Source organism: Heptranchias perlo, chromosome 12, assembly GCF_035084215.1.
Source record: "Heptranchias perlo isolate sHepPer1 chromosome 12, sHepPer1.hap1, whole genome shotgun sequence".
Lineage (NCBI taxonomy): Eukaryota > Metazoa > Chordata > Chondrichthyes > Hexanchiformes > Hexanchidae > Heptranchias > Heptranchias perlo.
Genome location: NC_090336.1, coordinates 36798488 through 36812635, shown reverse-complemented (window position 1 = coordinate 36812635; position 14148 = coordinate 36798488). Strand labels below are relative to the sequence as shown.

The following is a 14148-nucleotide window of genomic DNA, read 5'->3' as shown; positions in this document are numbered from 1 at the left end:
CACTCCCACTTAGAGGAGAACCTTGCTTCCAATTTGGTGCATGAGAGTTGTGATATTAGCTTGATATTTGTTTGGTTGTTGCATTAAGTATTTTGAAAGGGAAAGTTGTGTGCAAATTGCCAAATGTTTAAATGTAGTATTTATGTTTGACATTTAATTTTGCTGTCCAAAGTCTGTCTCCTGTAAATGTGACCTGAAAATACATTTCACTTACCAGAATTATGCAAGACACCAACATATACTGTTATCAGAAGAGTTGCAAAATGCTCCCTTTTTGATGTTTTCCCAGCTGCGAAATAATGGCTAAAAGCTTTTGTTTGTACGGGACAAGTGTTGAAACCAGAGATGGTTATAGCTCTTTGTTTTATCAGTTTGAGATATACACCTAATTGGGAAAACTACAGAACGAGCAATCCTCGGATGGTAATTAAAAGCAGGTAATAATATATAGCCGATCGAGATAAAACTCCTTCACTGCCTGTGTGACTTGTTCATTGGTGAAAGGAAGAACTTGCATTTATATAGCACCTTTCACGACTTCATGACGTCCCAAAATGTTTCACAGCCAATGAAGTATTTTCAAAGTGTGGTCACTGTTATAATGAAGGGAAATGGTTCAGCCAAATTGCATACATCGTGGTCCCACAAACAACAGTGGGATAATTGACCAACTAATCTGTTTTTGTTGGTTGAAGGATAGATATTGGTCAGGACACCAGGGGAACTTCCCTGCTCTTCTTTGAATAATGCCATGATATCTTGTCTGTCCATTTGAGAGGGAAGATGGAGCCTTGATTTAATGTCTGATTCAAAAGGTGGGACCTCCGAACACTACAGCACTCCCTCGATGCTGCATCAAAGAGTCAGCCTAAACTATGTGCTGAAGTCCTGGACTGGGACTTGAATCCACAACCTCTGCCTCAGAGCTGAGAGTGCTACCACTGAGCTACTGCTGACATCTGGTAGATGAATTCAAACTGATGTCTGAAAATGAAAATGGAATGGACTGCAATCATTGAAATATTAATTTTGGCTAGTTTCTGTAATATTTCTTTAAATTACAAAATCCTGCCCTACTAACTTTAATGTATTTCACCTTCAGAGCATCTCTTTTGTTCACTTCCTAGTTTCAAACACCTGTTTCATGAATGTTGGTGTTGTAAAATTGATTACAATTGTCAACCCCAGTCCATCACCGGCATCTCCACATCATGACTACCATCGACACCACAAACTGCCGGCTCACAGTGGAAAGGATAGGACTATAACTTGGTGTTGTAAAATTGATTACAACTGTTTCATGAACACACACTAACTTTCAGGACTTGGGGTCCTCAATTTTCTTGGGAGTTCTACAGCACATTTGCCATAATTCCTGCGGGAGTCTAGTGGAACCCGCTGGAAAATGGCACAACTGGATCCCTGCAGTTTCTGGGATTTTTCCGGTTGGCTTTGTAAGGGGTGGAATCTCCACTAGCCCCTCACGAGGCGAGTGACTTAAGGAGTTTGCACTGGCTCGGATGGGACCTAGCATAGGTCAGGAGGCTGGTGAGATGAGGTGTACTCGCGTCAAGATGGGTGCAAGTGGGCCGCACCAGGTGGATCCAGGGGAGTGACTTAGACCACTGAAGATCAGGGAAAATTAAAAAAAAGTCTGATTGGGTACTTACACAAAGAACTGAAGGAGTGATGGCTGGGGACTGCCATGAGCACGGCATGAAATTGATAAAAAGTATTCAGCTCATTCTGACAAGGTGATGGGAGATCATTTCCAGGCTTGTTCTTGTGCACAAAAAACAAATGTACTTCTGTTTTAAAAAAAATCTACAATGACCACGTTAACAAATTAAACATTTTCAAACCCTACCTCCACTCCTTGTCGTCCATTATTGTGTATATTGGTCTATCTATTTTTGTGGCATAATTTTGATTTAAGCACAAAATTGATAATTTAAAAAATTTCAATATGAGGGATATGTTTGAAAAATATGCTTTATAATGGCTGCACATATGGGTAACTTATTTTCTACCTTTTTAGTTTTGCACTACCACAAGTATATTTACATAAATTAGTTTGCAATTGTGAGAAAGTGTGGTGTGTGATTAATTTCTTAAACAGTATCAGGGCATTGTTTAAAATATCTTTCCATTGTCTTTACTCTTTTGTATGTGTTTGAATAACAGCTACAAACTGACAATCGTATTGTAGAATGAGCAATATGTAACAGATATTTGGAAATTAACTGTTCAATATATTGCCCACTGAAGTACTTGGAAGTACAGTGCTTGAAATTTTTTCTCCTCTTTCATGTATTGTTTTCCCCTCTTTCATGTATTGTTTTCCCCTGCAAGAGGATGGGTAATGACTGGCTTTCTGCCCCTGCCAATATTTTTCTGTAATCACCAGTGGGGGTGCATCTGAGCAACATGAATCTACTTAACCATCTGATTTTCCTTCCCTTTTGTCTTAGGGGAAGTGGTATATTTTCATTTGTTGCCTCTAAATACTCCTGTTGTAGTGCACTTTTGGAACTGGTGTCATGGAATGCTCACCTCACCCAAGCTCAGAAATGCCGAAGTCAAGGTCAGGGCAGCATGAGGATGTTCACAGAATGCCACTAGCCCCCTGCCAAACTGTTGTATTTCATTGTGGGCTCGACCTCAATCTTAAGGGACCTTAACAAAGACCACTTACATGAATTTGTCTCTGCAACCTATGCAACAGCTGTTTTTTATTTACCTTATATGCTATGTCAGAGTGGGTAAAACGGTGTATAAAATAAAACACTCATGCTATTGCCTACTTTATAAGGAGAAAAACTAAAACTTGTTAATAAAAGCAAAATCATGTTTGAGTAGGTATTAAGAATTTATATTTACTATATAGTGAAATCTGTCATAAAGACCCTATTTATAATTACTATCTGTTATTGTTTCCACACCCCTAACAGTTAATTATCCTGCAATATTGCAGTTTCAGACCTGGTGCTGAGGCATGATCTTCCTTATTCCAGCTTGCAGTATAGCATTCGGCTGTGCTTGACTAACTGATACTTACAAGATAGTCTCTAAGATATTTTTCTTCATATTGTCACTGAAGAATACAATGCACATTATTCTATCTTAGTTTAACACTGCTAACTTATCTTTTAATTGAAATGAGCTGACAGGAATGTTAAACTCTTCTCATTCAATAGATGCATGAGTCTGATATCTTGGACTCTGCATTTGAGTGCTCGAGTGGAGTTTTGTTACACTTCTACAGGGAAAAAGGGGGTAACACTCTGTCCAACTGGGTATTCGCTGCTTGCACTGTGATACAAATGGCGTTGGTCCTATGCTGACATCATCAGTTTGATGGGGTTATAACACTGCTCTAATTTGAACCTGGTTCCTATCATTCCCTGATGAAATTTGCCAGCACGTGAACCCATTGCATTGTTTAAGTATTTTAAAATAACAATTCCATATAAGACACTTCCAAATTTTTCGATGAAGTGGACAGTAGAGAGTAGAAAGGAACATGGTGAACTTTCACAAGTAGTGTTTTGGAACATGTTTTATTGCAGACTGTCCTTTTTCTTCTAAATTAAGCAAGAGACTTCAGTTATTTTCAGAAATCTTTACTTATATCTGAGAACTTAACTAAGGTTTATTTATACCATTGTTTTAGGTTTTCACCAAAATGCTATTAATGAGTTATGCATATTAAATTGTGCTTTGTTTTACAAATGTACTTGATAAATGTAACTTGGTTGGTAACTTGCATGTCATTCTACTCAATAATGCCTGATTTTAAGAAGTGCTACAGTTGAATCTTGATTAAACCCATCATCTGTTTTGCCAAGAAATGTACTTGAATCAAGATTTCTATTAACCATCGATAAAAATAACCAATTTGCAAATTTCTGGGTGACAGCTCATTTGCTGTAATTATTCATTCAGCCACGCAATCTAAACAAAAACAGAAAACATTTAAAAGTATGTGATACAGAGAAGTGATCAGATTTCTAAATTTGTATTGCTGGTGAAATTTAGTTGCGGTTTAACTATCATATACAGTCCTGTGCAGACCAACAGTGGGCATCATTTTTTAGATCTTAATTTATCTGCAATAGAAGTAATGTGGTCAATATGCATTTATCTAGTGTTGACCCTACGCTGAAGTGAAAGGAGAATGTCATTAGTACCTTAACTGTTATAAGATACTTGATTTCTAGTCAAACTGTCGCATGTTCGAGCTTTCCTTCTGTACTTAAGATAAGTTGCATTTATATCACCATACTGTTACTTGAAATAGTTCCATGATAATCTTGGCCCCTGGTGTTGTGGAAACTGTTCCGTTTATGCTGGGAAGGTTGCACACCACTGGCAGCAAATTAGGAAGTTTGAAAATCATGAATCTCAACTTTCAATTCCAAATGTTGGAAGTTCCCTGATGGCTGGGAAGATTTATACGAACCATTTGTGTAAAAACTGCATTGCTGGCCTGGGGAAGGAGAGAGGAAGTGAAAGGCCGTGAGTTTAAAAATGGCAAATTAATCCACACACTAGTATTTTTCACTCTCATAATAAAAAGTTGCCGAGGCACTATATAATGTTTGACATTCTGGGTTATTTGAAACTCTTGAAATTATTTTTGGATGTTTTGGAAGAATAAAATTGTGTTGTAACTGTTTTCATTATTTGTTTTTAACTCTAGTTTTGTCAACCTTGTGGTTGGCAACTGTCCACTGAACGAAAGCAGCCGACGTATTTTGTGGTGGTTCTGACAGACATTGACTCCGATCGCCATTACTGTGCGTGTCTAACTTTTTATGAAGCGGAAATTGATTTACAAGTAAGTGCATTTAGAGAATTTTCTATTTACTTCATATTACTTATAACGTGGGGCCGAGATGGCTGAAGGCACAGCCACCACTGGGGGTGCGCTGGAGGACAGAGTCGGAGGAATGAAGAGCTCTGAGGGCAGGTCTAGGGCTGGAGGGGTTACCGAGGTAGGAAGGGGCAAGGTCATGAAGGGATTTAAATACCAGGATGAGAATTTTAAATTTGAGGCATTGGGGGACTGGGAGCGAATGTAGTTCAGCAATGAAAGGAGTGATGGGTGAGCAGGACAGCCCACAAGCAGTGCAATAAAGGCACTCGCCTCATGGTCCGTCCCCGCTTGCTTTCACCCAACGTGAATGGGAAACCTGAACAGGTAAGGTTAAATTCATTTTATTATTCTGATGCACAAAATATTAAGTACTTCAAGTATCTCAGTGAAGTACATTGCCCTTTTAAGTATCGGCCTGCCGGATTTAAGTGGGGGCAGGACTTCCTGGTGTCTGCCCTGGCGTCTGCTTTCCACGCGCAGACAAACCTGCCTGGGTTAAACCCAGAAGCAGGCATGTTGGAACCAGGATGCCGTCCTGCTCTGAAAACGGAGTATTTTCACTCCCCACCTGCCCCCAACCCACCTGTTCTTGGAGGTTAAAATTTACCCCTATGACTCAGCTTTTTAAAGGCCTGTATCTGCAATTTCCGTTCCCCCACTGCAGTACTCCCATGTTACATGGGAATTGGGCAGACCAACGCCAGTGGATATGCAAATGAGCTGACTCTGTGATTTATGGTGAGGTCAGTGTTGAAGAGGATCGTTGCCACCTCTGGGGTACAACACTGGCACAAATAGCTCTGTTGATTTTCAATGCCTGTTATTGCGTAATCTGGTGTCAGCTTTGGCTCATCTCGATGTAATTTGTTATTTCCTTTCAAAACATCGCCAAGTGAACTTGTTCAGTGGGCAGGCAATATATAAGTTATTGTGACGTGGTCCATTCTCATTTAGATGATTGTTAGTGTACCAATAGAGAACTTTGAGCACAGTACACTTTAGGCATTGGTTAATCTTTGTGCGCTATCCCATGTACAGAATTTCCATACACTAAAGTATGTATACTAGCAATGCAAATAACTCTGTGAAATTATTTGATGCGCTACTAGCTGCAGCTTGTCTTGGATAAATAAAACGTATTTTGTTTAGATCAGAACTTTAAAAATAATTTTCTCATTCTTCTCTAAAATATTCATGTCTGCTACTGGGGAGTGATGCACTTTCAGTCGAGAAGAATGCAGTACAATTCCAAGAGGCTTGCACTGTGACCAAGGTTGCAGCCATTACATACAATTAGTTACCAACTGTAATAGATTTTTAATTAATCAATGTTAATAGAGCCCCAAAAACTTTACTATAGTCCATTTCTACAGAAAAAATTTTTGGCAGCTGACTTAATACTTCATAAAATTGCATCAAAACAAGTTCAAGCCAAGGCTGGGTTAAATTGTCATTCCAGAATATTTCTTCAGATGGTAATTATAAACACAATGTTACGCAAAAGCCTGTGTTTTGCAAATGTAAATCTGAGGTTAAGGCCTTTAGTTTGTTATCTCTATACTAAATCATAAAAGGCAATTTTGAATTATAATATTGCTGTACTGTTATCAGCAGACTGATTTTCCTCTTGCATAGTTACCCCTGAATTTTGAAGTCCTGGTAACCTTTATAGATAGCTCTCATTTCCTTCTCTTGCTGGACAATCAGTCTTATGGACATCAGTTGCTAAACATATAAAGTTCAAGGTTCTTCTGGTTAGACACCACAATTATGAATTTATTAAGATAAAGTGCATGTATTGAATTCCATTCTAATGACCAAATAGTATGGCAAGCTCTATTGTTGTCCTTATATTGCATGAAAAAACAGAACATTTTGCATAAACAGCAGTCATAAAGATTACAACATGAAAGAATGTAGTCAGAAATGTGACTTAGTAAAAAAAAAATTAATATTCAAATAATTTAACCAGTACAAGTAAACTTAGAAAGAGAAAGATTTTTGATCTCTTAGTTATAACCACATCACATGATGGGGAGCCAGTGAGATGAAACACATGTAGTATGTTACCCATACTAGTAGTTGGAGCTTAAACTGCAAAGCTCAGAGGACAGAGTTCAAGTACAGTGCCATTTATTTACAAATTATATAATGGAGGTTGTTTACCAAAACCAATTTTTTCCATTATACCACTTTATTTACCTAAAAATATTAAAAGGACATCTCCATCCTACTTTTTGCTGCACTATGCTGAAAGATCAATATCCATTATACAGCATGGCCATTTTATAAGACTGGGAGTTATACAAGCCAGTGCTTCTCTGTGAGTTATGTAACAGTGAGGGAGCAATGAAAAATTCACATTATGTGTCTTGTATCGATGAGCTTTATTAAGCTTTTTGTTGAACAAGGTTGTGTCAGACAGTACAAGTTTTTCGTATAGTTTTTTTCCGACTGAGTGCTATTAAGTTTTCTTCATCAGTACCCAGAGAGTAGTGAGTTTAAGAAGTAAGAGGACTTTAAAGCAAGCCTGTTGGGGGATGCTATTGTAAAATTAGTAAAATCGTATCATTGTATACTACATAAGGAGGCTATTCAGCCCACTGTGCCTGTGTTGGCTCTCTGAACGAGCGATTCATTTAGTCCCGTTCCCCTGTCCTTTCCCCATACTCATAATTTCTTGATGTGGAGATGCCGGTGATGGACTGGGGTTGACAATTGTAAACAATTTTACAACACCAAGTTATAGTCCAGCAATTTTATTTTAAATTCACAAGCTTTCGGAGATTTCCTCCTTCCTCAGGCAAATGTTTCAAGAGCTCCTTGAAGCCTACGCATTTATACATATAGAACAATACATGGTGTTTACAGACTGTCCCTGCAACTGCCCGTTGCCAAGGCAATCACCGTGTTCAGACAGAGAGGTGTCATCTGCAGAACCCCCGAATACACATTCAACAAAAAAACAAACAGGGAAAAAAAACAGAGAAAAAAAACAGAGAGAGGCAGAAACATCCGGAAGGCAGAGAGAGCCAGCAAATGACCCATTATATTAAAAACAGATAACATTTGTTCGCTGGTGGGGTAACGTGTAGCGTGACATGAACCCAAGATCCCGGTTGAGGCCGTCCTCATGGGTGCGGAACTTGGCTATCAATTTCTGCTCGACGATTTTGCGTTGTCGTGTGTCTCGAAGGCCGCCTTGGAGTACGCTTACCCGAAGGTCGGTGGATGAATGTCCATGACTGCTGAAGTGTTCCCCGACTGGGAGGGAACCCTCCTGTTTGGCGATTGTTGCGCGGTGTCCGTTCATCCGTTGTCGCAGCGTCTGCATGGTCTCGCCAATGTACCATGCTCTGGGGCATCCTTTCCTGCAACGTATGAGGTAGACAACGTTGGCCGAGACACAGGAGTATGAACCATGCACCTGGTGGGTGGTGTCCTCTCGTGTGATGGTGGTATCTGTGTCGATGATCTGGCATGTCTTGCAGAGGTTACCGTGGCAGGGTTGTGTGGCGTCGTGGACGCTGTTCTCTTGAAAGCTAGGTAGTTTGCTGCGAACGATGGTCTGTTTGAGGTTGGGTGGCTGTTTAAAGGCGAGTAGTGGAGGTGTGGGGATGGCCATAGCGAGGTGTTTGTCCTCATTGATGACATGTTGAAGGCTGCGGAGAACATGGCGTAGTTTCTCCGCTCCGGGGAAGTACTGGACGACAAAGGGTACTCTGTTGGTTGCGTCCCGTGTTAGTCTCCTGAGGAGGTCTATGCGATTTTTTGCTGTGGCCCGTCGGAACTGTCGATCGATGAGTCGAGCGTCATATCCCGTTCTTACTAGGGCGTCTTTCAGCGTCTGTAGGTGTCCATCGCGTTCCTCCTCGTCTGAGCAGACCCTGTGTATTCGCAGGGCCTGTCCATAGGGGATGGCCTCTTTGACGTGGTTAGGGTGGAAGCTGGAAAAGTGGAGCATCGTGAGGTTGTCCGTGGGCTTGCGGTAGAGTGAGGTGCTGAGGTGCCCGTCTTTGATGGAGATTCGTGTGTCCAAGAAAGAAACTGATTCTGAGGAGTAGTCCATGGTGAGCTTGATGGTGGGATGGAACTTGTTGATGTTATCGTGTAGTCTCTTTAGTGATTCCTTGCCGTGGGTCCATAGAAAGAAAATGTCGTCGATGTATCTGGTGTATAGTGTTGGTTGGAGGTCTTGTGCATGTATTGTTCTATATGTAACACCATGTATTGTTCTATATGTATAAATGCGTAGGCTTCAAGGAGCTCTTGAAACATTTGCCTGAGGAAGGAGGAAATCTCCGAAAGCTTGTGAATTTAAAATAAAATTGCTGGACTATAACTTGGTGTTGTAAAATTGTTTACAAAATTCATAATTTCTTCATATTTAAATATTTATCCAGTTACCTTTTAAACGCGATTACACCATTGCTTCCGGTAGGGCATTCCATACCTTAACAACCCTCTGTTTTACATGTCCACTGCTTCTGAGTAAGTAAGGAATGGTAATTTTAGTCCTACTTGAGCCTTGTTAATTTTACAATGGCTTTCTCTGATTCTACAATCACAATTTAAGTTAAATAACTTTATTTAGATTTACATTCAAACCTTCCATTATAAAGTCCCGGAACCTATCCTCTCAATCTTCTTTTCTACAATCTTTTTGTTTTCCAATCAAATGAGATACAATATGTGAATTTCCTTTTGTGCACTTTTCTCTGAACTTTCATATGTGCATCAAAGTCCGTTTGAATGCAGAACCAAATTTGTACACAGGGCTCTAAATGTGGCCAGTGCATTATGCAGAGTTAAATTATCTTGTTTTGGCTTACAGTTGAATATTTTCAAGATACACCCCAGTAATACTTTCCATCTTTGCTAATGCATAGCCATTCATTGTGTACCTTTTGTTTTGTGTTTCTGTATACATTACCTTATTTTTTGCTGACATTAAATTCCTTAACTCATCAATGTCAGCTTGGTTCAGTGGTGACACACAGCTGAGCCAGAAGGTTGTCGGTTCAAGCCCCATTCCCATGACATGAGTACATAATCTAGGCTGACACTTGAGGTGTTATCTTTTGAATGAGATATTAAACTGAGGCCCTCTCTGCCTGTTTCGGTGGACATAATAGATCGTTTGGCTTTTTTTTGAAGAACAGCATGGGAGTTCTTTGTATGGATGAACTAAGTATAATAATCTTTTCGAATTCAAAACTGCCTTGGCCAATATTCATGTATCAACCAACACTACTGAGAAACAGATTAAACAGGCATACATCTTATTCCTGTTTGTGGGACCTTATTATGTGCAATTTGGCTCCCACATTTGCCTAAAAAACAAGTGACTACACTGCAAAGTAATTCATTGGCTGTGCAGCGCTTTGGGATTCCTTTCTCTCTTTCTTTTTCTCTTTTTTTTCTCTCTCTCCCCCTCCTTCAACCCACTTTCCCGCCCACTCTCTTGGATGTTTCTGTTCCTCTTATTCACTGTGCTATTTGATGCCATCATGGATGCACTTCCATATTGAATAATTCAAACAGTAGGAGGCACAGAATGGATTCCTAACTTCAGTGGCCCATGACACCAAATTGTTCAATTTTTGTCATCTCCTGTTAACTATTGCAAGGATGGTTTTTAATCCACCTGGTTTATTCAAGATTAATTCCATGGACATTGATCCTCTTCAATAAAAATAATTGCATTTATATTTCACCTTATCACAACTTCACTTGTGGATTTTTTTATCAATGTTCTCTGTCAAGTAAATTATCACACCTGGATATCTTTCATTTATTATTTTAGTTACCTTCTCAAAGGATACAGGTAGATTTTTGCTAAGCTATGCCCAAGGCTTCTGTACTACTTAGATGCATTCCATAAAAAGCTTTTGATTGTTTTTCCCACTATGAATATTTTACTAGTAGGTCTATAATTCCTAATTTGTGTTTTCTTCATCCACCTTTCTAGTGTCTTTTCAGCCTTTCAATTACTTGATTAACTGAATTTTATATAACTTCTAGCTTTTCAGCTTTTCATTTGTTTCTTTCTTTTTCAATGCCTTAGAACTATAGACATTTACAGCACAGAAGGAGACCATTTGGCCCATCATGCTGTGACGGCTCTTGACCAATTCAGAACGAATCCCACTACCCTGCTCTCCCCATGGCCCTGCCCTTTCTTTGCTTCAAAGGTTTATCCATGTTTCCTACAAAACATGAAATGGTCTGTCCCTCTACCACTGTCTACTGCAAAGTAACCCATGCTCCAACAACTCTACGTAAAGAAATTTCTCCTAACCGCTCTGTTCACTTCTTATGATGAACACTGTAGGATAGATTTTCAATCTGGAAGTGGCGGGAGGAGGAGCGGGAATTGCACCCACCTGACACACAGGGCATGATTGTAGCTCGGAGCCAGGAACCCAGCGGGTTGGTAGCTATTCGGAGGGGGAACCCAGAAGTCAAGTGAGTGCGTCGCATTCTGCAATTGCAACTCAATTGAAGGTAAGTATTTGTGCTTCTGAGTTTCCCGCACGTCAGGCAGCCAGATTGATGGGCTGGTTGCCTGTCGGGAGGGATAGGAGCCGCAAATCGGAGAGGAGGGAGGGAGAGTGCTATCTTGGGCTTTGGAAGAAATCGGAGGGGGTGGGGAACGTTAACAGCTGCAGTGGGGGGGGGGGGGGGGGTGTCAGCTGATCGCGGGGGTCCTGTCGCGTCAGGTGAGCTTATTGGGCTTATCTCATGGATCCGGCCCTTCTTGCCTGCTTGTGCCTGACGTGAATCAGAAACGATGGGAAACCCAAACAGGTAAGGTTAAGTTCATTTTACATTTCTAATGCACAAAAAATTGAGTGCCTCAACTACCGCAATGAGGTACATTGTCCCTTTAAGTATCGGCCCACCGGCTTGAAGTGGGGACGGGACTTCCGGGTTTCTGTTATGCGTGCATTCTAGCGCACCTGGGTTAAACCCGGAAGTTGGAGCCAGGAAGCGGTCCCGCTGAAGAATTCAACAATTTTTACTACTCCCCACCCCCAGCTTACCGTTCTTGAGGGTTAAAATTACCCCCATAGTGTTTTCAGGGTGTGTGATTAATACTTTACTTGACCAACAGCTATTGAAAAACAAATGTCTGGTAGATTAATTTGTGTTATATCCTTTGAAAAGTATTAAAGCTACAGTGCTTCTAAATATTATAAAACTGAATTTATTGAAGTATATTTCCATTATTAAATGTACGGTGATATTTGCAATAATGTGGCTTCGCCTGTGGTTGTCTCAGCAAAAACAAATCAATAAGTCATGATCTTGTTCAAAATAATACAGTAGTCCAGCAGATGGCAGCAGATTTGTCATTACTACTCGATTCTCTCGAGCACTAACTTTTATGATGTGCCTTAGGAACAACCTCACAACATAGATGAATAATATATCCCCAAACAATCAGTAGTTCAAACATCTGTTTACATTTGCAAAGTAAGTGCATATGGGGATGGAAAATTTAACATCCTCTGCCATATCTTAGTTCGGTTCAACCGCTTGAAGTTGCAGTGTATTCCTCCAATGGGTATTTTTGAGGATTTTTTTCTCTAATATTTTAAGAAATATTTAGCTGCTACCCTGACAACAAAATAGAACCATAGAAAGGTTACAGAACGGAAAGGGGCCATTCGGCCCATCGAGTCCGCGCCGGCTCTATGCAAGAGCAATCCAGCTAGTCCCACTCCCCCGCCCTATCCCCATAGCCCTGCAAATTTTTTCCTTCAAAGTACTTACCCAGTTCCCTTTTGAAGGCCGTGATTGAATCTGCCGCCACCACCCCCTCGGGCAGTGCATTCCAGATCCTAACCACTTGCTGTGTAAAAAAAAAGTTTTTCCTCACGTCACCTTTGGTTCTTTTGCCAATCACCTTAAATCTGTGTCCTCTGTTTCTTGACTCTTCCGCCAATGGGAACAGTTTCTCTCTATCTACTCTATCTAGACCCTTCATGATTTTGCATACCTCTTTCAAATACCATCTCTGTTCCAAGGAGAACAGCCCAGCTTCTCCAGTCTATCCATGTAACTAAAGTCCCTCATCCCAGGAATCATTCTAATGAATCTCTTCTGCACCCTCTCTAAGGCCTTCACATCTTTCCTGAAGTGCGGTGCCCAGAACTGAACACAATACTCCAGTTGTGGCCAAACCAATGTTTTATAAAGGTTCATCATGACTTCCATACTTTTGTACTCTATGCCTCTATTTATAAAGCCCAGGATCCCGTATGCTTTTTTAACCACTTTTTCAACCTGCCCTGCCACCTTCAACGATTTGTGCACATATACCCCGAGATCTCTCTGTTCCTGTACCCCTTTTAGAGTTGTGCCCTCTAGTTTATATTGCCTCTCCTTGTTCTTCCTACTGAAATGTATCACTTCGCATTTTTCTGCGTTAAATTCCATCTGTCACGTGTCCGCCCATGCCACCAGCCTGTCTATATCCTCTTGAAGTCTATCACTATCCTCCTCACCGTTTACTACCCTTCCAAGTTATGTGTCATCTGCAAATTTTGAAATTGTGCCCTGCACAACCAAGTCCAAGTCACTTAATATAAAGGGTATGTTAACACAGTGGTTATGTTACTGGACGAGTAATCTAGAGGCCTGGACTAATAATCCGGAGTCATGAGTTCAAATCTCACCCCAGCAGCTGGTGAATTTAAATTCAATTAATTAAATTAAATTAAATCTGAAATCGGATTGTCGTAAAAACCCATGTGGTTCACTAATGTTCATTAGGGAAGGAAAACTGCCGTCCTTACCCGGTCTGGACAATATGTGACTCCAGACCCACAGCAATGTCGTTCATTCTTAATTGCCCTCTGAAATGGCCGAGCAAGCCACGCAGTTGTACAATCTCGCTACAGAAAGTCACAATAAGAATAAAACCGAATGGACCACCCGGCATCGGACCATGAGGCACCGGACCTGACAAAGGCATACTCACAGATTCATACCTTTCAGCCAACGTCCCAGACTCTTCCATCACCATCCCTGGGTATGTCCTGTCCTACCAGAGGTGGCAGTACAGTGGTATACAGTCAGGAGGGAGTGGCCCTGGGAGTTCTCAACGTTGACTCCGGACCCCATGAAATCTCATGGTTTCAGGTCAAACATGGGCAAGGAAACCTCCTGCTGATTACCACCTACTGTCCTCCCTCAGCTGATGAATCAGTTCTCCTCCATGTTGAGCACCGCTTGGAGGAAGCACTGAAGGTAGCAAGGGC

The 14148-nt window shown here is 40.8% G+C and overlaps 1 protein-coding gene across 2 annotated transcripts in view; it reads left to right on the top strand.

Annotated features, from left to right (window-relative positions):
* sbf2 (SET binding factor 2) overlaps positions 1-14148 on the top strand; it is a 571743-nt gene that overhangs the window by 234882 nt on the left and 322713 nt on the right. For both annotated transcript variants that reach the window (XM_067993979.1, XM_067993978.1), the window contains exon 3: positions 4703-4840. In XM_067993979.1, the coding sequence (XP_067850080.1) occupies positions 4703-4840 (138 nt within the window). The remainder of the gene's footprint in view (positions 1-4702; positions 4841-14148) is intronic.